Source organism: Phaenicophaeus curvirostris, chromosome 2, assembly GCF_032191515.1.
Source record: "Phaenicophaeus curvirostris isolate KB17595 chromosome 2, BPBGC_Pcur_1.0, whole genome shotgun sequence".
Classification (NCBI taxonomy): domain Eukaryota; kingdom Metazoa; phylum Chordata; class Aves; order Cuculiformes; family Cuculidae; genus Phaenicophaeus; species Phaenicophaeus curvirostris.
Genome location: NC_091393.1, coordinates 79,158,794 through 79,185,511, shown reverse-complemented (window position 1 = coordinate 79,185,511; position 26,718 = coordinate 79,158,794). Strand labels below are relative to the sequence as shown.

The following is a 26,718-nucleotide window of genomic DNA, read 5'->3' as shown; positions in this document are numbered from 1 at the left end:
AAAAAAAAAAAAAGCTATACTCCAGACTTGTAAAAAATGAAAGTGAAACCCATTAGAAGCACATGAACTCTGCTAATTGCAGGATCTGATAAAAATTAAGCGTATTACTCAAAGCTGGAAGTTATTTTCCAACCGATAAACCCTAGAAATCACATTAGTTCAGGCTGATCTGTTGCCACAGTTAGATGAATCTCAGATTCTGACAAGTTTTGTTCAGTTGGCACAAAATAGGCTGGTAAATTAGTGACACTGGTTCCTCTCCAATCTGAAGCATTCGATTTCTGCAATAGCCGAAAGGTTATTCAGCGTTTCATTTTCAAATGTGCTGGTTGAAAAAACGTGCTGAGTAGATGTAAGGGGCTTCTTTTCACAGCAAATTGGACATTCATACTTTGTGTGGCCTCCTCCCAACTAGCTTCAATATTTATAATGGTTAATAGCTGAGGAGGATATGCCACAGCTTTCTAGGGTCTTACATATCATGTTTAAGTGATAGTAATTGTGTGATCTAGGTAAGCATCTCCAACACTGATGGTGACACTGAGACATGGGCAGTTAAGGCCACTCACTTAGGTTATTTACGGAGAACTGACAGAAACAGAGAGAATGCTAAATGCATACTTCAGGAATCTGCCTTTTGGTGTCTGCTTTGCTTGTTCAGCCAGTGAAACTAATTGCCTAGTGATGCCAAGGTGAAACAATGATATAGAAGGATCTTATCAGTCATTCTATCATGGCATCTATTTTACGACAGATCTGAGGTAGGAACTTTGACATCATGAGAAATATCACAGATAATAACAAAAGAGATAACTGGATGCAGCAGATTGGATCCAAGGTTAGAGCTTCAACAGATGATCAATTTTTAACTCTTTGGCTTCTATTAACTAAAGTCCTATTAACTTTGACTAGAAGGTAACATCTTTTACTAGAGTGACTAGGATTTTTCTAGCTATATCATGTGGTTGAATAAAAGCCTCTTCCTGCAAATCCTACTTCTTTAAGTAGGTCTACAACAGCATTGCTACTGCCAGACTTAGCATAAAATGAAAGAAGAATGTGCCAATCTGCATGGATTTACTTTTAAATACAGTTTACTAAAATGCATTTGCATTATGGACCTTTTTTCCTCCATGCTTAGGATAATACAGACAGATACAGAACAGTAGGTCCTCTCCAATGAAAATCTTATTAACATGTGGACTGCAAAACAAACAAAAAACTTAAATCTTTTATCTTTAACTTAATTTGTCACTGCAGATGCTTTTCAATTAAAAAAAAAAATATTATAAGTGTTGTAAGAAGGTTATCAGAAATAGAAAATTTTGGAAGTTTCCAAGGCAGAAGAAGTAGTAAAATCAACTTTTTATCCACAACCATTGAGAACAGGGCATATCCAATTATAATACACACTAAACGTAATGTCCTACTTTGCTCTGGTGAGTCCACACCCATGTGCCTACTTTTTCGTCTCATTCATACAGAAAAGCAACTCCCATTTCTTCACTTGCCCCTGTCACCAATTCTAAAATGCAAATCGTTTTAGCTATATGTGCATCCACCCGGTTACACACACGAATGCTGTGTGTCAGCAGCTCTAATCTGCAGAAGGAAACAGCCTCCTACAGAACTTCTCATCATGTTCAAGCTCAAGTGGGTTGGAGAGTCCATGTTTCTCTCAGACACCTTCTTCCTCCCATGAGATGGCACTAACTGTGGACTTTTTTCAACTGCGTAGGACATTCAGCTCTTGAGGAGGTAATAGGAGCTCCTCTAGGCTGCCTACTACCTTTTCAGTATTAACAATAGCAGGATGATGGTTTAGGAGGAGACAACCTTATGAGACACATTAGTAAAGAAGGAGATCAATACAGGATAGAGGAGACAGAAGATTATAACCACTATAAACTCAGATGGGGATGAGCCTTACTTGTCACTGTGCTGCTCTGTCACAGAGATGAGATTAGCAAAAGAAGGGTCTGTCACAGCTCACTTAGTCCTCAAGACTTCCCAAACGTCTACTTTGGAAACCTTTCTGAGAAGCCTTCAATAATAAGCATCAGCCACTGAACAGCAAGAGATTTGTCTTGGGAGTGCACAGCATTTAACATTATTCAAAAGTATTCTCTCTGCACAGCTGAGGATAGCAGTGACAGGATGTTTCTTTGCCGTTTTCTATCTTACCATCCTTCCTTGCTACTCAAAATCTGGCTAGTGTGTATTTGCTACCAAGCATCTGTATTGAGACCATTAACAAAAGTGCTTGTGGTACTGCTCACCATGTTGTTCCAGAGGCCCACAGCCATGAAAGTATAATCTTCTTCCAAAGTTTCCACTTGTGTCTTTGATGTGGTAATGAAACCATCCCTACCCTGAAAGAAAAAGAATTTCAAGTATGAGAAAACACTTAAGAGTATGAAAAGATGAGACAATCAGCCACAAAAGAAGTCTCATTCTATAAAATAATGTTCATATCTACAAGAATGTTAATCTCTCATACTCTCATTGGGCTGCTTGTTGCTGAGCTCTGTTATTGTTGGGTGTGCCAACACATAAATAGATGCTGTTCTTCCAAGCAATTGCTGTACCTACTGTTGTAAGACAGCCGTGAAGGACCATGCATCAACAGGACAATACCAGAGCAACAGCGAAGCACAATCACAATAGTGATGTACACCAGATCAGCGAAACATGTAGATGTGATCATATGAATGATTTGGAATAAACAATACTACTTCTAGCAAACATACACATTTAAAAAGTGTTTTAAGATGTCATGTTTACTTTTAAATTATAGTGGTTGTTGGAAGAGTGGACGATTGCAGGTGGCCTGCAGGTATGCCACAAATCAGAAGAAATAAAGAATCCATCTATGACATAAGATGGCATTTAAGACAATAACAGAGGAATTTACTAAGAGAAAAAGGAATGTAATTAAAGTTAAAAGTCTTCCATTTGCTTATGGGCCACCCATCAACAAAGCGAGTCTGGCATAGGAAGATCCAGCTGCAAAGGGAGGTTTTGCAACACAGCAGACCACAAACAACCTGGAAGACAAATTTCTTTATTCTGATACTGAGCTGAGCAGAAAAATTGAACTACCACAGATTCAAGGAATAGTTATGATGCCCAGGAACCAGACCATGACTTACCACCAACCTATTTTTCAATTAACTTCCTAGAGTTGCGTGTTGGATTTTGGTACCTTGCTCCAAGTGAATCATTATCTAGTAAGTAATATTTTTGCCACTCATTGCTAGGTCTCAGGTAACCTTGACCTTTAAACTTCCCATTATAGATCACCTGTGGCAAAATCATGTCTGGCATCCTAGGCAACCCTATTTGCATTCATTCCCCACTGGCTGTATCAAATCTGGACAAAATTCATTCCCAGGTTCCCAGACTGCGTTACTGTCATTGCAGTGAGGTAACTCTACTTTTCAACAGAGTTTACAAAACCTTTACATTTTCCCTCCCCATTAATTTTTAAATACTTTTTGTTGTCCTTTTTTTTGCCTTTGTATTGAAACACACATGAGCATAACAGGGATGGAAGACCTGATGATATAGGAAAACTAGCAGCACTAACAGTTTCCAGACATTCATGATTTAATCTACAAAGGCACCATGACTTGATATTCTGTGTGATCCAGAGGTGCGCTCTGCACGTGCCTGATTCACCTTGTCTTCTGGCATTACACACAGCCTAGACAGGAAAGAGCCAGCTGAATATCACACTAATCTCAGCAAATACAGTCCAGAAAGAACTGAGCAACTTGAGTTTACTCACCGGTCTGAGCAGCAAGCTTCTTTGTTGGAGAGAAGGCTGAAGAATTACAGTGAAGTCATCTTTTTGATCATACCTCTCAGACTCCAGAAGTTTTTCCCAAGCATTCTGAAGAGACAACCATTTAATCAGATAAGTATTATCAGATAGTGTAATAAATGTGCAATTCATCAGGGTTTAAAATGAACTAAGATTATCACTGTCCCTAATAAGCCACAATAATCAAATTCTGTAATTCAGAACAATGACAGTAATTTAGTGAAATCTTCTTATGCAATAACTGGAAACTCCTTGTACCTATGAGAAAGCTACGCTGATTTAACATAATTTTCTTTGAAAGAGCACCAAGCTTAGCGAGGCAATGAAGTGTCATGCTTCTTGGCTCCCTGTAATTTTTAATAGGAATTCCAGCACAACTGTCTTTGACTTAGCAGAAAGTTTCCCTCTTCTAAATTAAGCTTCAGGTTACTGAACAAGATGGATCATTTCTCTGATGGGACATGACAAATGCTAGGTTGCCAAAAACTACACAGTCATTAGAATCTTCAAGAGATACTAAGATCACTCCGAAATTAAGTCAGGACTACTGTGGACGTGCACTAAAAGGGCATGTTACTCAACTTCCTCACTGCTATTACTCCCTTAACTCCTCACTACAGTTCAATATGGAAAATAGATAGACACGTCTAGCAATAAGAAAGCAAAGAAATACAATAGATGCCATACCAAATAGGACCACCTCAATATGTTGTCATCTACTGTTGAGCGTTCACCAACACAATTGCACTGATTCCTGCAGAAAAGAATCAGATACATAAAAGACATGATGAACTTTCCATAAATAAGACAGATGATAGCATGAACCTTTTTAAGCCACTGACAAGTATATATTGAAGATTAAGTTACTACATATATTGAGAAAGCTACATGGAACACCCTAGTTTTTTATATAAATATAGAATGATGTATATTTCCACGTCCAGATCTTTGGATTGTTTCTTGATTTGAAAGCCTATTCAGATGATGAATATGCCAGACTTAGACTAGCACAGGGTCTCAAGCTAGAAACATGCTCAAACTTAAAAGAGTAGCTGCACTATTTTTCAAACAATTCCCTTTCTATAGTTATGTAGGAATATTGAATACTTTCAGAATACTTCCACAAGAACTTCTGCCTTAGAATTTGGCAAAAACCCCTCCATCGAGAAACGTAGATGGAAGCTCAATGCTGCAAAAGTTTATATATGCTAAAAGGACAGCCAGATAATGCCAAGTAGCTAACCAATCTCAACCAAGTTTCTGATCTGCAAGGTGAGATGTGCATACTGCATATTTCTGCAGCTAGTTGGACTCAAATCTCCTCCCAAGGCCATAGACAGGAACAATACAAGATATATTTAATGTTAGTCTGGTTCCAGCGAAGATATACTCAGTTGAAAATGCCTGGATAGACTGCAATCTGAGAAATTTTTTTGTGGGGTTTGCAGATGTAAGCAAGAAGTACCTGTCAGGATCAGATTTGCTCTCCTTTTCACAGAACTCTAGCCAAACCTACACAATGGGAGCTTTCTGTAAAGTGCTTTCATTCCTGCTGGCGAGCGAAAGAGGTATGAACTCAGAACCAGAATCTTACCCAAGCCTAACAAAAGAAACTCATCCCATCCATGAAGAGAGTTGTACGCCTAAAAATTGTATTGTGGTTTACACAATACTTTTAGTGTAGACAACACTTACTAAGAAACTAACAAGGACTTGGTAGCCAAATGCCAAGACCCTTATCTCTGAGGTAATCTGGGCCTGAGGCTGACATGAACCCAGGATTTTACCAAACATTGAAGTAAAAAGCTTCCAAAATGGTGGAACTGTACCACTAGATAAACACAGCTACAAGAGCATGCTGACAATGAGAAAACAAATTGCCTGAAGTAGAAAAGGAAATCTAAGAATTCCTTAGAGCAGAAAAAAATTACATTTATTTAATTTTAGTTTTTAAGGCCTTCAATATATGGCAAGGCCCATATTCCTAAATCCATCTTTTCCACCTCTCATCTACCTGTCTCACATTTTTCCCCTTAGCACTTGTGCAAAGAAATAAGCTAGAATGCTCCATGCAAGTGCTTTTGACAAGGAAAGCTCCTTCTCTGATTATACTTCTGGTTAAGCATGTGGTTATGCAGCAGCCAGACTGGTTCCTTGACTGATAGAATGTCTCCTGAGTTGTATACATGCAAAGCTTTTGAAACACTTTAAGATGACTAGTACCTATGATCATATACTAAGATGATACTAGTACCTATGGTGTCTTATGCCACAGGCACAGGAAAAAAATTACCGTGGAGTAAGATAGAGTGTAGTCTCATCAGCTGTAAAGTACTCCATCATAACTGTCCATGTGTGCACTCCTACTTCATACTAAATTGGGACACAGTTACTCACACTTTTGTTACAAGGTACTGAGAAAGGGATATGGATAAAAGCGTCCAGGCATGCATTTACCATAAGAAACTGACAAGTTGTACGTTCTCCATCCTACTATACCCTAAGCCTGAGTAGTAGCTTCTATGTAGCCTAACAATGTCCTATAGACCAGTTACTCCTTTTGTGAACACTGATAGCTAAAAGATTAAACTTTTAAGGTGCCTTTGGAGTTTTTGGCTCAAGAGTTGCAGGGCAGAAGTAACTCTGACTAAAGAGCTGGGGGTGTGTAGACTGTGCAGCATTGTGACCATAGTCATAGCCCTGTGTCTGGATGGGATGGAGTGGACTTTCTTCATAGCAGCCCATATGGTGTTATATTTTGGATTTGTGGCTAAAACTGTTGATAACATACCAATGCTTTGGCTAAAGAATGCTTGTACAACACGGAGTTGTTTGTCTCTTTTTTTCCCCCCACGCCCTGACCTACCTGGTGAGTAGTCTGGGGGTGGGCAACAGATTGTGAAAAGAGGCAGCTGGGACAGCTGACCTGAACTGGCTGAGGGGATATTTCATATAGTGTAGTGTCATGCTGAGTAACAAAAACCTGTGTTTTGACTTCTAAGGTCATTGTTCCTTGGAGATTGGCTGGACATCGCTCCATTTGTGAGAAGTGGTGAGTGATTACCTTTGTGTAACTTATTTTCCCCCCCTTTTTCTTTCATCTATTAAACAGCCTTTATCTCAGCCTAGGAGTTTCCTTGCTTGCATTTTTCCTGGTCTCTTCCCTGCCCTACTGAGGGGTGGGTAAAGGGGAAAGTGAATGCTAGGCTGTGGCTGCCTGGCAAGGGTCAATCCACCACAACCACAGTGTAAAATATTTAAACACACGCTATCCAAGATGGCAGGATTAAAAGCACCTACTCTTCATAGTAAAAATATACCTTGCAGAGAGAATTCACCAGAAAAAAATTCTTTGGCAAACTCTTGTATTAATGGCATAAAAACTTTTCAGAAGACACTACTTCAGTTATAAAGTCAATGTGTATACATATCTACATGCCATGCAGGAGACAGTGTTAAGGATTTATAGGAACCTCTGTTACCTGGCATTATTGTCATCCTGGCATGCAAGAGTGGCAAACTCAGTGGAATCCACCAGATTTACAAAGGCCTTCGGAACCTGCAGTGATAAAGGGAAACTTAATCATGTTATATTTGTGATTGAAGATCAGCAAGTAGCAAAAATTGTAAAATATATCAACAGCTTCACATGTGTCACCTCGGGCCTGGGATTCTGCCTGCACAAAATCAATGATATAAGTCTTTGCCAATTCCTGTCCTGAACCCTGCTCCTATGCCTGCCATCTAGTATAACATCAATCATCATTCATGAAGTACCTATGACTATGATTTCTTGCTGGGACACAGCAATTCATTTTACATAAACAAAGTGGCCACCAGCCAAATAAATTGAACTCACATGAACTAGGGACTACCATTTTTGTGGCAACATACCAATGCAAAGCTGGGGATGAAATGTCTTGTATAATAGGATAAGCATTCATTCATCCTGCCTCACCTCTCCCCTAAGCAGAAAACAGCTTTCCATTTGCATAATGATATTTCACTTTTACAAGTGCACGTAAACAGATTCTGGAAATAATAGTGTAGAGAATCTGAAGAGAATGTATGGGTGGAAATTGACCTGTAAGCAACTTTTGTTGAAGTCAGTCTGAGAAAAACAAGTGGTTGTGGCCTGATGCAATCAAACTGTAGCAGTTCCAAAATACCCTTTAGGCCTTCAATCCAGCAAAACAAAATTCTTGGAAGATGTTATTGAAATACTTCAGATAAACAATTAATAAACTGCCTTAGTAGCAAGATATCCACATCTAGTCTACTATTCATTAGTAAACTAAGACTAAGTGTAGAGCGTTTCCCAGAAACCGAGATAAGCAGTTAATTCTTAACTCTGCCATCTAGAAAACTTGTAGTAATATTGAGATCTTTAAATGAACACATAATAAGAAAAAAATCCATTATACCTATTTTTAGTGGCTGTTTTTCCTGGTCTATTAAAGTTCTTACCAGGTAGATAGCAGTCTGTACTCTGCCTAGGTAGCTCTACACATCTAGCAATTACATACTAGTCATTTTCACAATCAGCTCTGCTAAATATGAGTGACTTTCAGACCTAGACTGCTGTACTACTATTTTAAAAGAAATCCCTCACAAAACCCGAAGACTGAGTGGTAAATCAGTCTGTGTTGCAAAATGAATTGGTTACCTGTCTGTTCTTTCTGATTGTGTGCATCAGCATTTTAAAAGCACAAATAAAAGTTATTGACAATGAATGAAGCCAGTGGGTTGAAGTCAATGAGATGAGTCACCTGAACAGTGGCACAAGCCCTAGTCCAGTAAGGGATACTGGAAAAATCAGCAGAGGATTCAGGTATTCAGGGTTGATGAATAAATCTTACTTTTTTATACAAAAAATCCAAGACAACTTTAAGTTCTTCCAGGTTGTCAAATATGCAGTTCCTCTGTAAAGGAGATGAGAAATGCCATCAGAGCTAGTAGAAAAAATAAAGTTATCTATTTGCCAAAAGTCACAAACCCTGTGTAACTGAAGTGTTACCAATGACCACTTTATTCTGCTTTCAGCCTTAGCCAGCACCAAGAAAAGAAACATGGAACTAGTCCCATAATTTAACTGCATATCATTAGACAATTTGACATCTAAAAGAAGACAAGGATAGGGAAGACAAGTATCTTACACCTGAAGGTGGAAAAGAGCTGTTCTACTTAGGCATCTCAGACATCTCACAAATTAAGTACATTTTTACAGATAAAAAAAGCCCTAATAATTAAAAAATAGGCATGCCAAGCATTTGCATCACTGGATAGAGACATTCCAACATCCCAGAACCAGCTACTGCCTTGATTCACTATGTCAGAGAGGAGAGCTTGGGAAAGTGTCTTAACCACCTGCCTTGACTGTTAAAACCCATGAAAAGCTTACCAGTTGTGTGGAGGCACAGGAAGAGCACAGGTTTTCAGCAGTAAAAAAAACTGTGATGAGTTTCCAGTCATTCTGGAAGTCCATCATCTGGGAGAAATAAACAAACAAACAAACAAATAAATAAATAAATATTGAAAGGAACAGGATAAGGGACCTATTTCCTATTTTTCTTTCTCACACAAGATTTGTTTTAGCTTATAATGAGCAAGACTAAGCAGTAATCCATGGCCTAACCCTGGCCACCCTGATCATTTCCATTTGACAAATCATCCAGCTTTTCCCAAGAGGAGAAAGGAAATGGATGGTTAGGCAGCAAATGGTGCAATTGAAGCTGAACAAACATCTACAGAAAGCTCAGGTTAGAGCTAGAAATTGCTGTTTCCATTGAAGAGTCTATTGGAGAAGATGGGCATGTACATGGTTTAGCACAGAGCTTGATGCTGTTTCTTTCCATCACTGTTGTAGCAGCTTGCTGACAGGGTTAATGTTCCTGAACTGCTGAGATTGGGTCACTTTTCTGGAATGAAGACTGAAACAAAATTCTGGGAGGCAGAGCCCTGCTTCAGCTGTGTTACGTCTATTAGGCAGTTCTTGCCAATATTGAAGAGCATTGCTTAGATTCACTCAGTTCCACAAAAAATATATACTAAATCCGTGTACAAGTGGGCTCCCTGTGGAACAAACATGCAACAGCAGAATCACCTTGACAATTACATTTCCCCATTATGTCAAAACCATTTTACAAAATAGCATGCCTCAGGGTTAGTAATAGAAGAAAAAAGAAAACATAAAACTCTAAGATGGGATTTACAAAGCACTCAGCCAGGAGGGATAATTCAAGCTCTCACCAGCATCAACAAATGACATCCAAATTGTATCTAGGTCCTTACTGTCCTTTTTGAAAATATGATACTAAAAGACCAAGAGGGAAGTGAAGAAAGAAATGCTAGAATTATTATTTTGGGTTGGCTTCTCAGAAACACTAGCAGTTATGGAGTGTAGCTACCAGAGGTCTCATATCCTTAGCCATTAGAAAACAAACATATTGGTTTCCCTGCCAAGATCTTCAGCCCCTCTGCCAAACCTAAACCAGGTAGGATACTTTCAAGAACAAAACTCTGTACTTGAAAGCCACAGAACTCATTCTTATTTGCAACAGAAAGACCAAAATCTGTTAACGTCAAGAAATGGCATTTTCTATTTTGAAGATATTTTTGAGTGCTGTTTAAAGTGTTCAATCACATTTCTCCCCTTTTCTGCTTCAATACCACACTCTCTGAACTGTCCTGTGCTTTAAACAAACCTGATTCTCTTTCATGAGATTCACTGTTTCTTCAGCTTGATGCAGGAGGTCTCTGAAAAGCAGAAAGGAAAAGAGAAACTATGAAGGCAACAGTAAAAGGCATCAGGTAAAGCTTTAGCTGATTTTTAGTATTAAATCAAACATTTGAGACTTCAGATGGAAGTAATCTTTTCTATCCTAAATGTGTTAAGATTAGACACTTCTCTGTGCTACACAGAGAGCCTGGGGTGATTAGCTTATATTCAAGTGTCTCACTTTCAGACACGTGCACGTAGATGAAAACAGCAGACACAGGTTGGTAGGTACATCTCTAATTCTGTTTGAGCCCTTAAATTTGTTTTGCAGCTATAAAGATGGAGATCTGATGTTAAGTCAGGTGATGCAGTCCTCAGAGCACAGTGGGTTCTGTTCTTCCTGCCTCTGAAAGGTGACAATTGAGCCATAGTGACAGGAGTCTTTGCAGCCTGCGCAGCCTCTGCCAGTATTGAATATATTCTGCTTCCAGTAAAGTGCTCCAGCATCAAAGGCTTCAATCTTCCACCTCTCCAGCTGTAAATGAACTGCCCAGCCAAAAGTCCCTCAAACTTACATGGTCTGATTGTCTGTTGTTGCTCCCTTTATGGCAGGTGGAGGAGATTGGTGTAGGACCAAGGGATTAAAACTGCTAATGAGAGCTGAATGACATACACAGGTTAGGCAATTTCTGCATACAAAGGACTGCTACCCTGCAGTTTCACTATAAACACAACATGACTGAAACAGTCAGAAATGTTTACAAGAGAATCTCTTCGCAGGCATGAGAGGTACACCCAGCCCCCCTGCAGCTGTTCTTGCTGGTTTTGCTCCTCACCTTCTGAAGTGGAGGACTGACATTTGAGTTTGCCTCCAAACTCATGTCAGAAACCTCCATCCCCATCTCTCATGTCAGCCACAAGTAGTGTAGGCAATTGTAGGAATGAAGCTACTGGGAAGGACTACCCAGAGACATCTTCCTGAAGCACTGAGGAGCTGCCAGATTTTAAACCCCTTTCAGAGGAAAAATGGAGGTAACATTAAGACACTAGAAAGAAGATCTGGAGGGCAGGACCCTGAAGCTATCCACTACTCAACTCAGCATTTCAATGGACCTGAAGGTTTTACCTGCAACACCCTTCACGCAAGGCAAGGCTGCCTTCAAAGTCAGCTGGAACCAGCTGATAGGTGATGAATTCACCTATGTGGTGTATCTCTGGCAGCCTCAGTGTAAATCCTGAATGCATATTAGTGGAAAGAGTACCGGACAGGCAAATCCACACAACATTTGGCTGGGCTAATGTTGACAGCAAGCACACACCAGCAAGGACTGTGGCATGGGTAGTAGTAGCAGCCCAAAAATCCCTTTTGGGCAGGTAAGACTCTTAAAAGTAGTCTGTGGCACCACCTCTTCATCATTATTTGTCTGCCTGGACAGTCTCTTTAAAGTCAGCACAGACAACCCAGCTTGGCAGTAGTTATGTCCCCAAAGGTCACCATCCCTCAGGTTTTCTTTACACCCCTACAGTGTGCTTCTGCTGCACCCACTCTGCAGCCTAGCACAACACTGGAGCTCCTGTCAGCGTGCTATTCTATAAATTTGCTCAAGTTTCACTGTGACAGCAATACGCACCTGCTAAAGTTTCCACGCTTACTTCAAGGAGGCTCTTTCCTGTGCTTTAGAAAGGGAAGATAAAACAGGAAGCTGCTGTTATTCTGCTTTTCAAAGAAAAGTTATATTACAGCACAGCCTCAATTTCTTATTAACTATGCTACGGTTCAGAGTCCCTATTCACAGCAGCTGCTGAAATGAAGAACAGGGCCTTTCTCTTCCCAAAACTGTCATGTCATCAGTTACTGCTGAGCAAGAACACAGTAATGAATTAATTTTTGTGTGTCTCCATATTCCAGTAACTGTGCTTACTGCATATGTTGAAGCAATGCAGGGACCTCTCCGTGTGCACCTAAATACAAGCGGACATGGATGTTTGTGCAACCATTTAAAAAAATTAGTCTTTTATAGTTTGTCTGTGCAGGGCCAAATCCTCATCTGGAATGCTGTGACTCAAAAGAGCCACACAGTCTTGCATCTACAAGGTTTAGCTATGTGTTCACACACTGATTTAGATCTGCTAAGGTAGCATGAAAGAAGAAAATGGGACAAGGTTTGTCTGTGAAGCACTGGGAATCATTCAAACAAAGGACAGGTTATCGGGGGTCCTGAGTCTTTCTTTGCTTTGATAAATCCCTGCTTCCTGGCATCTAACTAGTAAATGATGATATTTACTACCTAGGATTCCTCATGTAACAATGTTTCTTATTCAAGGTTATTGCAACCCTAAGGTAGTTCTGTATCTCACATAAGTACAAAGAATTTCTGTTAATGAAGGATTGGGAAGGATCCAATGTTTCAAAATCCTTTATATTTTACATAGAATTTCTCCTCCTCTCTAGAAAACAATAATAGGAATTGCTTGGGTCCTATTCCTGCACTATGACACTGTATAAATTAATATCATGATACTCATCAATTCTAAATTCACTTTTACCTTTGGAGTAAATCCTCATGATTTGTGCCAGATCCTGGTGTCTGTGGACAAGCAAGCAATAAAGATAGCAGTAAACAAAAGGGTGAACTACATCTGCACACACTGTTCCCCTACCATATTCCACTCCTGTTATACATAGTTTTGTTTTCTGCATACTCTTCTCTGCTGTGTTGCAGTTACTTACAGATTTAAATTATTTCCCAGAGCTTCCTTATTACAGCATTATTTTTGAGAGCTTCCTTATTACAGCACATTTGCATAGTCTGGTAATGCTTTCTTAGTTATTGCATTCACTAATGAATTTATTACATAGGGCTTAAAATAAAATTTGACTACTTCAACTCAAATTCAGTTAATAAAATGCTGTTCTAAACCAATTTTCTCTGAACCTACTCCTTTTCAACAAGGGACACTACCTGCAGTCATTTATATAATTTACAAGGACGGCACTGAGCCAGCATGGAGTCTGTTAAAAATACCCTCAACATAAACAGAGGAACTCCATTGATTTCAAAGAGTCTGAGGAGCAGACAGTGACAGAGATGCTTGCTCTAGAAAAGCAGGCATTCCTTAAAAGTTAATGTATTTGTTCTTCTATGGCACCACCTACATGCAACAAGAACAGCATCACAAAAAGGACTTGCTCTAAAGGGCCATGCATCTGATATGAGCACCTTTACATTTAGGACAATATAACAATTCTCTTCCAAAGAGGGAGATACTCACAAGGAGACCAGGGATGCTAAAGAAAACATTGATCCCAAGGAGAAGTATGATGTCTTGATGAATACCACCTCAAATTCGAAAGTTGTTCTATGATAAAGGAGAATCTCTCCCATTTCTTTGCAGCTGTAGCCCCTACAATGGCTACCAATTGTTTGCTTAGCGTGCAGACCTGCACTTCTCCTAAGGTTGAGAATTGTGTCTAATTGCTTTTAATTAGGCCTTAAGTCTATTTCAGATACTTGCTTCCAACCATTAAGATAAGCAAAGATCATCGAAATCTGACTGTATTAGAACAGGCAGGAGAACTTTACCCAGTGATTTATACATCAGAATTATATCTTTGTGAGTCTTCTAGAGCATCTGCCTTCTAGACAGGAAACCAGTCTCTATGGAAAACACTTCAATAAGATGGAAAATCTACTGCATTTCCCAATAATTTACTCTAATAGCGATCACTAAAATTGTGCTTTTTTCCAGTTTGAATTTCCCCAGCCACTTATTCCAGTTATTCAATCTGTTATGATCACTGTTCGGAAAAATCTAAGCACTCTAACAGAAATCAAGGTACTCTGCAAGAGCACTGTGATCACGTTTCCTCCTGTACAGTGTCACCCGGCTATTTTTAGATTCATGGTATACTAGAACACTGAACAGCAGGTATTTCCAGTCATTTTTCACCAGAAGCCTTTGATGCTTTTGGAAAGATTCAAGTCCTGAACACCCTAACTGGGACCCCAAACTACATTGTCAGCTCACTTCACTGTCACCTCATCACAGAGTCAGAACGGAGGAAATGCATCATGTTCAGCAAACTGCCCCGTTTGTACTTACTCTTTGCAAACTTCCTATTGCAGCAACTGTTTTAATGTCAGCTGGCCTCAGAGTGTGAACTGCAGAAAAGGGAAAGAATTAGGTCAAAAAAAAAAAAAAAGCATTAACCTTGAAAGAAAATTACATTCATCAGTATACTAAAACACAGCAAAACTGATTAAAACATGAGAAGCCTACACTGATCTTTTCAACTTTTTTTAAATCAGTCAGAGAGGATGAAAAGTTTTACTGAGGTGCTAAGTAAATACTTCGGGTGTTCAGTTGCACTGAAATGCTCAACCATCACACAAGAAGAGATCACAAAACACTGCTGTGAATGATTTCAGTAATAGTGTCATCCTCAATTAGCAGCTGAAGAAACTAAAGCAGAAAATAAATTATGAATGGAACAAAAAAACTGAGGAGATCATAGAGCTCATCATCACTTCGGTCACATCTCACACATATATATCTCCTCAAATTGCTGATTTTTCCTTCAGCCCATTATCAAATAATTTTGAGAGGGAAAGCTTCTACAAGGACAATATTAAACACAAACCTGATGATGAAGGTGTCTCAGGCGACATTGTCTGCTCACATGAAAACTGGAAGCTTCTTAGAGCCTTTGACATAAACAAATAAATTTGGTTGATTGCTTAGATGTGACAAAGAAATTTGTGGTCATATAGGCTCCATTCTCACACAGTACCAAGCCCTTACTCATGAAAGAATAATTTTAAAGAACAATTGCATCTCAGCCAGAAATATATGGGAAGAGAGGTCTGAACAGCTGCATTTTCAAATCCACTCTTCCAAAATCGTACAACTTTTGCTCAGTTTTCTTACTGATTGCCACAGACCTGGACCTGAGCAAACAATAGAATGTCCTGAACACAACCTGTTACATCCATTGCTGCAGACAGAGAGTGCTCAATCTGGAAGATGCCAAGCCAAGAGGCACACAACATACTCAACAAAAATCTGCAACTCCAGTATGCAACACAAAAGGCAGAATGAATCTTGGACCTTGGGAACTGGCAAAATTTCCATATGATAATATAAGGAATTAAAGTGGAAAAAAAATAATGGGGGCAAGGACGTGAACGATATTATTCACTCAGCATGAGAGACAGATAAGTACCACTAGAAACATTATTTAAATCCCTCCTGCAGCCTGAGTGTTGGTATGGCCTGACACCTGGCACCTTAAGGAGAGATGAAAGAGAAGCACCTGGAGTGACTTTTCTAGAGCTTTCCTTTTTTCTCTACAACCATGTTTGGACAGCTGACCACCGCTATTATGTAAAGGTGAAATCCATATTGTGTCAAGAGCCACCACAGTTCCCCCCTCCCCCCGAGCTGGAGGACTTCAGTGGTGCACACACTTTGCATTCAATGTCACGTTTCAAAAAAAACAACAGAACATCCAGGAACACGTGCTAACCACAATTGATATAAGTACAGGACATGTAACATAATAACAAATGTTGCTTAGATAAAACTTTGCTTCCTGATTAGGTACTATAATCTTGCAGCTGCAACATCACATTGCTGAGTCATTTGCTTTGCATTTGTTCTTTGCAGAATTGAAAAGTTTAGAGCACCAAGCTGTATTTTTTCTTTCTCTGCCTGCCTCAGAGGAAGCCACAGTCAGAGAGGTAGTGATAGTTATTGAAAAAAAGATAAAGCTGCACTCATACTTTACCTTTAATTTTCTCTGTTCTTCCAGATGATCTGCATTACCTTAAAGACATTAAAATAATGAATTGTGCTACTGTTTCACCTTAGAAAAACACTTCAGATGACTAAATGTACTGAACCATACAGAATCCTAAGAGGAACAACCTTTCTCCTCTACTCTACTTTCTAAAGGTGAGCCTCAACCCAACAACCACATGTACTTCCTTAGTTTTTGCTATACTAGAAAAAGCTTTTAGTTGTTATAAGCAAGTGAGACATGTTGAAATTACTGGAATACAGTGAAGTCATTCACACAGGTGATGGACTCCTTGTGGACCTCCTTAACCAACCTCATCTTCATCAGGCCTTTTAGACCTGTTTTACTCTTCAGCATACTTCATATATTGCTGTAGTCTTATTCTGTTCAAATTTAGAGTAATTTAAACATGTACAAGGTGGAACTCCCTAGAAAGGAGCAATTCGCATTAATCTGCATCTTCCACAGTCAGAGAGCAACATCACACTGTTAGGAATTTATTATAGTGACACAGAAAAAGATGCAATTCCCTCTCTTCCTAGAGAGTGCTGACAGATGAAATAGCCCGTGGAACCAGAAGTCAGGCCTGCAGCTATTTCAGCAAACAAAAAAGCTGTCCCTGCTTGCCACAGTGAAGCCATCATCATCCAGCAAGTCTCATAACAAGTCTTTCTGTGTTTAGAAGCATTGCCCTTTAACATCCAGGAGTCACTTTTGGAATATTTAGTCCTGCTGTAAACTTCTGCTTGTACACCTTTCTTTCCACACCGAAGATGGAGGAAATGCAGAGCCATCTCAGCCCAGCAGGTGATACGTGCTTGGGCATAGGACAGCCCGCAGTGCTCTCTCTGCAAGAAGGGGATGTGCCCGGTGTGAGCACTGGACTCTGGCCAGCCCCTTTGGACATGGGTACCAGCGCACACAGAGATCAGCATGGTGGCAGAAAACCACTATTGCTCCCTGTGACCATCTCAGCCTGTCTCATGAGCTACGCTACCAGACCACCTTCAATAATCACCACCAACTTCCATGCATTTGGGGTTTTTTTGTTATCCGACACATAGGTTTCAGCGAAGAGCTATTTACATATTTATATTATTTTACTGTACTTTGCAGAAAGCTGAGACAGTTGCTGCCCACCTGTTACATGAAATTCTATTTAAAATTTGTGCTTGTTCAATCCATGTTTTCAGATGTTGCTTTACTCAAGACAACAACCAAAATACCAGCTCTGTTTTATGAGATATTGGAGATGCACACAATGAGGTACTCATGTGCATCATGACAATCTGTTGCAGAAATTCGGTATCTTTGAAATTTTAAGCAATAATTTCAACTATATTTGAGAATAAACCCACAGGTTACACTGAGGGAGAAAGAGGCTCCAATTCCAGGTTTCAGGACTGAGGCGGAAGGAGGCAGGATGGGGCAGGGAAGGCTAGGCAGAGGATTGTCTCCTGGTGTTTCAAAGGTTTAAAAATGGCCTTTGTGTGTCAGACAAAGTCCATCTAATCTGGGATTCCACCTCTGACAACATCTAAATGCAGATGCTCAGGGAAAAAATAAGGAAAATAGACTTCCATGCTCTACCCTTCCAACTATCTGCGCTGTCAGTCTCCCTGAGCAAGCAATTACTTAATGTCGAAGAACTCTGAGAGCTTTTTTCCATTAATTTGCCTACGTGTTTTTCTAACCCTTTCACATTTTTGGCTTCCCCACCAAGTCCTGCGCCAAAGACGTTTCATCATTTAATTACATGTTGAAAAAAAAGTATTTCTCATTTGTTAATAATTAGATCTGTTTCCTTGTTGCTCTTGTGAAGAGTAGTCATTCCCCTGTTTCCACAAAATGTATCATTTTGCGTATGTCTTTACCATGTACCCAATCCCATCTTTCCTCCAGGCTGAAGAGTCAGTCTATTCGATCTCATGTGGAAGTTCTTTTGTAAGTCTGAGCACTCTTCCCCTTTATCCTCCTCCTAGTTTTTTCCACATCTTTTTTGAGATTAAAAGCACAGACAGCTCTTAAGATGCAGATGATCTATGGACCTATGCAACAACAGCAGAAATGTCTTTTCTATGCTGCTTCTTCCCCATGATTCCTGAAATTGTTTGTGTTTCTAATTGTTGCTAACACTGAGCTGATGTCTTCACATAGCTACATTGTATGACCAAGCAGTATCTAATGTAGAGTTCACCATAGAGTACACACAGCTAGAGTAAGTTTTTCCCACATGTATTACTTTTTTATATTACATTTTGAGCACCCTGAATAGTTTTGCATTAGCAAAACTTTTGGACTCAATGATCCAAGAGGTCTTTTCCAGCCTAGTGATTCTATGATTCTGTGTCCCCTTACCCAGACCACTTCTGAATACAAGGAGAGCACATACCGCAATGCAGATCAACATGAACCTCTGCAGGTTCACTCTCCTCTCTTAGAATCATAGAATCACTAGGTTGGAAAAGACCCACTGGATCGAGTCCAACCATTCCTATCAATGACCCCTCAGCACCTCATCCACCCATCCTTTAAATACCTCCAGGGAAGGTGACTCAACCACCTCCCTGGGCAGCCTGTTACAGTGCCCAATGACCCTTTCCATGAAAAATTTTTGCCTGATGTCCAGCCTGAATCTCCACTAGCTGAGCTTGAGGCTATTGCCCCTTGTCCTGTTCCCTGTCATGTGGGAGAAAAGGCCAGCACCCTCCTCTCTACAACCTCCTTTCAGGTAGTCGTAGAGAGCAATAAGGTCTCCCCTCAACCTCCTCAAGGCTAAACAACCCAAGTTCCCTCAGCCGTTCTTCATAACACTTGTTCCCCAGCCCCTTCACCAGCTTCGTTGAACCTCATGCCATTGGTCTTAGCCAATGGTCCAGCCTGTTCAGATCCCTTTGCAGAGCCTCCCTACCCTCCAGCAGATCCACACTTCCTCCCAGCTTAGTGTCATCCGCAAACTTGCTAAGGGCGCACTCGATGCCTTCATCCAGGTCGTTGATAAAGACATTGAACAGGGCTGGACCCAGCACTGAGCCCTGGGGAACCCCACTTGTCACTGGCCTCCAGCTAGAGTTAAAACTCCATTTACCACCACTCTCTGGGCCCGGCCATCCAACCAGTTTTCCACCCAGGAGAGTGTGCGCCTGTCCAGGCCAGAGGCTGACAGTTTCCCAAGCAGAATGCTGTGAGAAACTGTCCTCCAACAACGATTCATTGTTTCTCCTCAGATTCATTTTTGGGTTGGCCGATTAAATTTTAACCTACCACAGAATATATTCTTAAGTTTTCTTAGTTTGCTTTAGATTTATGCTTTTCATTGGATGACTTTTTTTAACTCCTGCTGCTTCCAAGAATATAGGTGCTCCCTTACTCTATTATCTAATAATTCTAGCTCGTCTTTTTAATTCTCTGAACATTGACAGAAAAAAAAAGAAAGTATTTTTTCTGACAATTTCCCCCAAATTTGGGGAGAAATCAGTGTATGAATCTTTATCAAATGTGATCAAACACACCCAAAGTTACACGCAAGATCACAGTTCTACTCACAAATTTTCTTAGTCCTGTTTCTAAGACTGCTGTTATACACCCACTTTGCAACAACTAAAAATATAGGTTGCTAAATACAGTGTAACTTGAATTTTCAAAGGACCTTTCAAAACTTACCCTCTGAGGAGAGCAGCCGAAGGAACAACAGGCCTAACAATAGCTTCATGATAAGTGCCTCTATGAACTGATAATATTGGAGTGCTATCAGTCAGACGTTAAGGCTGTGAAGAAAAAAATTCACTTCTTTCCCCCTACTTTATATTTTAGCAAGTTGATAACTCAGCAGCCATAAAAATTTATTAGCCTTTCTACCTTTGGAAAGCAAAGCAACAATGGTGTCTTATTTCAAAGACACCTACAGCCCCGTGTAAATTGCCCCATTCAAGGGTCAAAGGAATAAAGAGGTGGCACAACTTCTCTCACTTTTTCAGAGACAGCTGGCCAGTTTTCAAGGAGGGCTCTCAGCAAATATGATGCCCCACGTCACACGAGTCATCTTCCTATAGGGTCAAGGCTCTTCCAGGCAATACGTAACATTAATTTGACACTGGCCTGTCTCTACCAGGCAGGGAAGAAAGCTCTGTTCATGAAGCAACAAAGGTGACCCAGCCCTGAGTAACAGCCTGCAGCCATCCAAAAAGAAAGGTTGTGCTCTTCCTCACCTCCTTCCCTAGCTCTGCCCCTTCCTTGTCTTCAACCAGCACCGTGCTATGCCTGTCTCTCTCTTCCACTACTCCAGAACAATGAGGTCTTTGTCCAAGGTGATTTGATTTGCTGAGACTCCAAAAACCTAAGTTTAACTGGCTGCCAGATGCATGTAAAGAACACCAGAGACAGAACAGAAGAGTGTGGGAGGGCCATGATCCAAGCTAGGAGAACAATCCTCCACCCAGAGCAACAGCAAGCCATGGCAGAGAACAGTGCAGTTCTGCCTTGTACTGTGAAACCTTGTCCTAAAGTGAGACAATGTAGGGATGTGTCACTTCTTCTGTGATCATGGAGTTCCTGATACTGGGAGAAGAAACAGAGAGGTGCTAAGGGAGATAACACAAATGTTTCAGTACCACCAGTCCTAGTAGCAGGCACATTAAAGACCACCTCTACAGCTTCAGCCCCTGGAACGTGGGCAGTTCTCCTTATGGCAAATTTTCATTCACTAGGGTATACATCACTGAAATTTGCTAAGACAGAGCACTGGAAGCAGGATCTATAACTCTGTTCTCATTCTGCTCAGATCTCCAAAACTCTGGCTACAATGCCATTGAATTAGCCTGGGCATGTCTGCAAATTCAAAGAGTGTTCAGAAATGCCAGTTAGACTGTCATGCAACACTCCCCAGCAAGACTCTGCTGTACTTTGTTTACAGTGTCAGGATCAGACCTCTGAAGAACAGTCTGCTGTCCTCATACAAAGCACCTGAATGCCCTCTGGTCTCTTCCAAGCCCATGACACCCAGACAGAGCACCTCCATGAATAATGGGAGGCTGATTAAGTAAACAGCTTAAAATGCTTAAATAACCCTCTGACACACCTATCTCAGGCAGTCTAACCCACCCTTCAAACAGCTGTTTATTGTGGCTTTCTGGTGTTCCATTGCTGAAATTTGACAATCTTTGAAGGAACACGTTGGAGATAGATCTTATGTCCACTTCACTTTTCAAAAAAAGGGAATGCAATATTACTTCTGGACATAAAGACTTCCTAATGAGTGGCAAACACTTAAAATCCCAGAAAGTCTCTTCCTCACTTTACAGCAAGCAAAACATGGAAAGGAAGATAGCATTAATTCATACATTTGCTATAAACCACAGCTCCACAAGTAAGAGTTTAGCCTTTAGACACTGTGACACTCTCCAGAAGGGAAACAGCGTTAAATGCAAAGCTTGTTAATCTTCTATAAACACTCCTTCTTACCACGCAAGCATCAAAATAGCTCCTAGATTGAATAGCAAATAGCAAGTAGCAGCAAAGATCAAAGAATTTTGCCAAAGAAGAGAGAATTTTCTCTTTGATACAGAAGATGTCAGAGACAAATCGAAGCTTTTACATTACTGCAAGGTCAAATCTGCATCACACAGAAGGCACAGAAAGCTCCAGACTGTGAGCTAACCCTCAGGTGATGGTATTTAGCAATACTCCAGGGATCTGCAGCTGGTAGATAATTACCTAATGATCAACACAAAACTTCTTGTGCCTAAAATGCCTGCTGCTCAGGTAGAACAGGAGCTACCTGCATCTTTTAGCTAATCTGGACAGATTCACGTGACCCTCCTTGTCACTTGCCCTAGATAGAGTAGGCTGACAACACAACTGGCGCAGAAGTTTTGCACAGAATATAGTGGTGAAGAGCAGAAGTTCTGTGCCTTAGTAGGTTCTCAGGCAAAGGACCTTTTTCACATGTTTAGGCCTAACTGTGTAACAACATAAAACCAAAAAGTTAGTTTCCAGTTACAGCTTTGAAGTAAGCAACACCCAAACAGATACTCAAACATATGCACTAAAACATACTAGTGGAAATTTTTGGCCATTTACTACATTTTTAGGTGGCTTATATATTATACCTGGAGCTTCACCTCTCATGCCTGGTATGAGAGTTAAGGCTGGGAAAGCCAAGGGATTTCTCTACCATGTCTTTAAGTTTTTCCTTATCTGCTCTGTTAGAGAGAGCTCTTTCCTGCATTCCTTTTATTTACAGTGTTGAAAACCAGAAACTCTAACAACCTATGTATGTCCTCACCTACAAGACCTGTGTTTGAAAATACAAAATAATGTGTGTATATATATATGGCTGCACATTAAAAGAAAAAGAGAAAAATAACCAAACCACCATGCTTACAGAAAAAAATAAGGCATTCAGCTGCTCATAACTAAATGCGTGATACTTGTCAGCCCAAGCACAACCTTCTGTTGAGTAAATTAGGGAAGTAGCTTGCTCAGCTGCTAAAAGCAGAGGCCGTACAACAGAGGATAATGTAACTGCACACACAAAACTATCATATTACACCAGCCTAGCGGAGGACTTGTTGTGGAAATTCAAAGTAAACTGATTCTCCATTTCGTCTGAAGATACAGCCCAACTATGATTTGTGAGTACTTCAGTTAATTCTTAGATCTTGATTTTTTTTTTGCTGAGGAAGCATATACCTAAATTGTTACATCTACAAGGCCCCTATAGTTAATGGGTAGAACATTATAGTGGTGTAAATTGTGTAAAAATCATATAGGAGTAAATCATATAAAACAGTGAGACGTTTCACGTGTCCTTGTGGTGTTGTGCCACAGCCTCCCGTTACTGCGCTTCACATTGCTTCTAAATTTAATGTATGCTCTGGACCTAAACAGCAGATCTTCCTCCACAGGAGAGTTCAGGCATGTAGTCGAAAGTGAGGAGATGAAGTGAGGCCAAGGGCAGCCAGGGACGTGAATGAGGGAGCAGCAGTTCTGCAGCAGCAGGAAGAAGAGCTGCACAGCTTAAAGGAGGTTGCTACCACCTGCTGGAGAGAACGCAAATACTAAAAGGAAAAGAAGGGTACTGCGTTCAGTCCCGAAGTCCTCAGCACAGGAAGGACATGGACCTGTTAAAGCGAGTCCAGAGGAGGGTCAGGGAGCTGCAGCACCTCCCATATGAGGACAGGTTGAGAAAGTTAGGGTTGTTCAGCCTAGAGAGTACAAGGCTCAGGCGAGACCTTATATCAGCCTTCCAGTACTGAAAAGGGACGTAAAAGAAACATGGGGAGGGTCTCTTTATCAGGGAGTGTAGTGATAGGACAAGGGGTAATGGTTTTAAACTGTAAGGGGGTAAAGTTAGATATTTTAAGTTAGATATTAGGAAGAATTTTTTTACTGTGAAGGTGGTGAGGCACTGGAACAGGTTGCTCAGAGTTGTCATGGATGCCTTGTCCTGGGAATTGTTCAAGACCAGGCTGGATGAGGCTTTGAGCTTTTGAACCTGATCTAGTGGAAGGTGTCCCTCCCCATGGCAGGGGTGCTGGAACTGGATGATCTTTAAGGTCCTTGAACCCAAACCATTCTGTGATTCTATGAAGAAACCAGTGTTAATCCAGCCATTCAGGGCAGGAGCTGGAAAGCACTGCCCTGCATAAGGTCAGGTTACCGAAAATGGACAAAAGGCCTTGTAATACTTAGTGCCCTCCTTAAAAACAAAACAAAACAAAACAACTTCTGGATTTGCAGACAAGGAGGTTTCTAATGGTTTCTAAATGGCTTCTCAATGGTTTCTAAAATGGCTTTAAGAAAATACCTGTAAAAAACAAATGCAAAGGCAAAGCCTCAAATACACTCCTATAATTTTTTTATTTTTTTAAACTCAACACATGACCGGACCACTGGATTCTTCACTTTGGTATTTGGGATTAGCAGAGCTGCTGCTATAGAGACCTGAGCTGTGGTGATAAATAAGTAAATAAGCAAGGTCACCACTGAAGTTATGCTCATGGTTTGGATAAGCTATGAAGCAGCAGCCTCCTGTGAACACCCAGCAGTAGCTGAAGGCAGCAATATTACAATGAAGCCCCAAATCCAATGCTAGTAAGTGAATTAAATGCAAAATTTCTTCCTTGTGCCTGGAGGAGGGCACCATCTCCCACACAGATTGTTTGATCACTTGGCAAGGGCACAAGCCCTTTAGCCACTGACCTGAGGCTGACTCCAAAGTAAAGCACAAGATCCACCTTCACAGGCTGTGTCCAGCAATGCCAGGAATCTGGAGGTGCCCCAGACTGTCTTTGCAGTTTGTACAGCTGACATAGGTCTCTCAAGTCCCATTACCTGTTCACGAAAACTTGGTGTACCCTCACAGCAAAAGCTGGAACTGCTCCTCATTACCTTTTCTAGCAGCTTCCAGGCTTTTGATTTAGGCAAGCTGCAGATCACGCCATAGGCTGAAATCCCCCCTGCTCCACAGGGACAGGAGCCCTGGGGCTATGGGAACGAAGTAGAGTCCTCCTGCTAGCCATGACCCTTCTGCAGGCCAGCTGAAGCATAATGATGTCTGCAAGTCAAGTGAGGGCTCTGAGCACCAGGAAAACAGCAGAAGCCAAGATTTAAATATCCTTTGCCAAAGACTCTTTACTGACTTTGTTGTAGCATCAGGATTTGTTTGAGTCTGTAAGCAGCAAGAAGCTGAAGACCAGATATTTCCCATGGCCTCGTCTTCAGTTGGCCCCTCAGTTATCAGATCAGGAGATAATGCTCATTTCTGGAGAGCCCTGTTTACAGCCACAGTCTTGGGAGAGTCTGCTAGTGCTACCACAGCCTTGAGAGAGCGGTGCTGGCCGGAAGGCAGATAGCAAAGGGAAGCAGTCTGTCTGCCTCTGATAGACAGTGATGGCATTTTAGAGTAGGGACCAGAAAATGCAGGCTCTCTTCCTGTGTGTCTCAGTGAGTTCATCCATGCTTAGATCCGGAGTACCTAATTCTCGAAGATTTGTATGGAATATGGGTACTTAAATAAATACCTCTCTGAATTGAAGCCTGGGTCTCAAAGCACTGTGGTTCTCTGTAAAATGGAAACACTAGTATTCCCTTCCTCCCTTTCTGTTCCACTAAGTAATAAAATTCCCAGAGCGGTGCCAGCTTTTTGCTGTTTGTATTCACACCACAAAGGGGCTCTGTTTTCAGCCAGTGCTGTAATTGCAGCAACCATGTGGGAAGCTCCTGACTCTCCTGTGCTCTCTGAAGCTCTTCCCACATGAAGGTACAACACACAGACTCCATGGGGGCAGTCTGTCTAGGTGCTGTGATGTCCCAGACTTGCTAGTCCATCTACCCACGCCCCAAAACCCTTCTGTTTACTTGATTCCCCCACAGAAGTTTGTTTCTCAGCCTGCCTCTACATGTCAGAAAATCTATCCCTTTGACCTCAATGATCCAGCCCCAGCTGTGCTATATTCCTTTTGAATCATTAATACTTGTACTGCCCTTGAAAACAAGACTACCAAGTGTTAACATACTGGATGAGATGAGAAGAGGGGGTAAGGCTGCTTTTCCTCACAAGGGGTGAGAATGACCCTTCTGGCTGCAGCTGCACCAAACACTTAAAGACCTTTGAACTTCAAGGTCTTTGAGACCAATTAGTTTTTGTCCATGTCTAGCAGAGGTGCCTGGAGCCAAGAGCGTATGGCTCGGCATCCTCCCTTTGCATACTTTACACACCACAAACTGAAGCAATCACATCCTCCCACCATAGTGTTCACCGTCTATGCCACACTCAGAGCTGTTCTCACCTGTTTTCTGGCTAAAAGAGCCAAACATGGACTGTCCAAGTGCTCCGTGTCTTCTTGTTCACCACTTTTTTCACTCAGTGAGTGGAACCACATTAGGGCAAGCCTGGGGGTAATAGGTTCGGTACTTAGAGGAGTGGGTTAAAAGGCCTTTGGACATAGTCACACTTATTTTATGTAGGGAGCATGCAAGGGCAAGCAGCTAAAGCCTCCACTAACTGTACAGAGGTACTTATAGAAGCTAAATTTGCTTTTGTGAGGCAAATAAATCACAGAGGAACAACAAGCAAACACCATCATGGCAATCTTATGCCAAAAGTCATCCACACCTCAGCACACCAGAAAGGGGTGCGGCTACGCAGGCATAAAATAAATAGGAGGGGTGAGCACACAGAAACAATAGAAACCAGATTGGACTAGAAATATTTACATCACGGGGCGGAAAGAAATGCCAGTGCTCTGCCTGGCCCAGGTATGGCCAGTTGGCTTGAGTGACACGTTTGAAGGTTCACGGTTGCTTTCGCCAGCTGTAACTCTCACAGTTGCCACCAGAGGACACCAAATTCCTACGTGTTCACTCTTGAAC

At 41.1% G+C, this 26,718-nt stretch overlaps 1 protein-coding gene across 1 annotated transcript in view; it reads right to left on the bottom strand.

The window, feature by feature from the left end:
* PLB1 (phospholipase B1) overlaps window positions 1-26,229 on the bottom strand; it is a 91,070-nt gene extending 64,841 nt beyond the window's left edge. The window contains exons 1-14 of the mRNA XM_069852615.1: window positions 26,136-26,229; window positions 16,333-16,370; window positions 15,187-15,250; window positions 14,649-14,707; window positions 13,092-13,132; window positions 12,176-12,219; window positions 11,120-11,204; window positions 10,531-10,582; window positions 9,228-9,314; window positions 8,686-8,748; window positions 7,309-7,385; window positions 4,514-4,580; window positions 3,791-3,895; window positions 2,280-2,372 (exon numbers count right to left, since the gene is read on the bottom strand). Of these exons, the coding sequence (XP_069708716.1) occupies window positions 2,280-2,372; window positions 3,791-3,895; window positions 4,514-4,580; window positions 7,309-7,385; window positions 8,686-8,748; window positions 9,228-9,314; window positions 10,531-10,582; window positions 11,120-11,204; window positions 12,176-12,219; window positions 13,092-13,132; window positions 14,649-14,707; window positions 15,187-15,250; window positions 16,333-16,370; window positions 26,136-26,163 (903 nt within the window). The 5' untranslated portion in view covers window positions 26,164-26,229. The remainder of the gene's footprint in view (window positions 1-2,279; window positions 2,373-3,790; window positions 3,896-4,513; window positions 4,581-7,308; window positions 7,386-8,685; window positions 8,749-9,227; window positions 9,315-10,530; window positions 10,583-11,119; window positions 11,205-12,175; window positions 12,220-13,091; window positions 13,133-14,648; window positions 14,708-15,186; window positions 15,251-16,332; window positions 16,371-26,135) is intronic.
* Window positions 26,230-26,718: the final 489 nt, after the last annotated feature.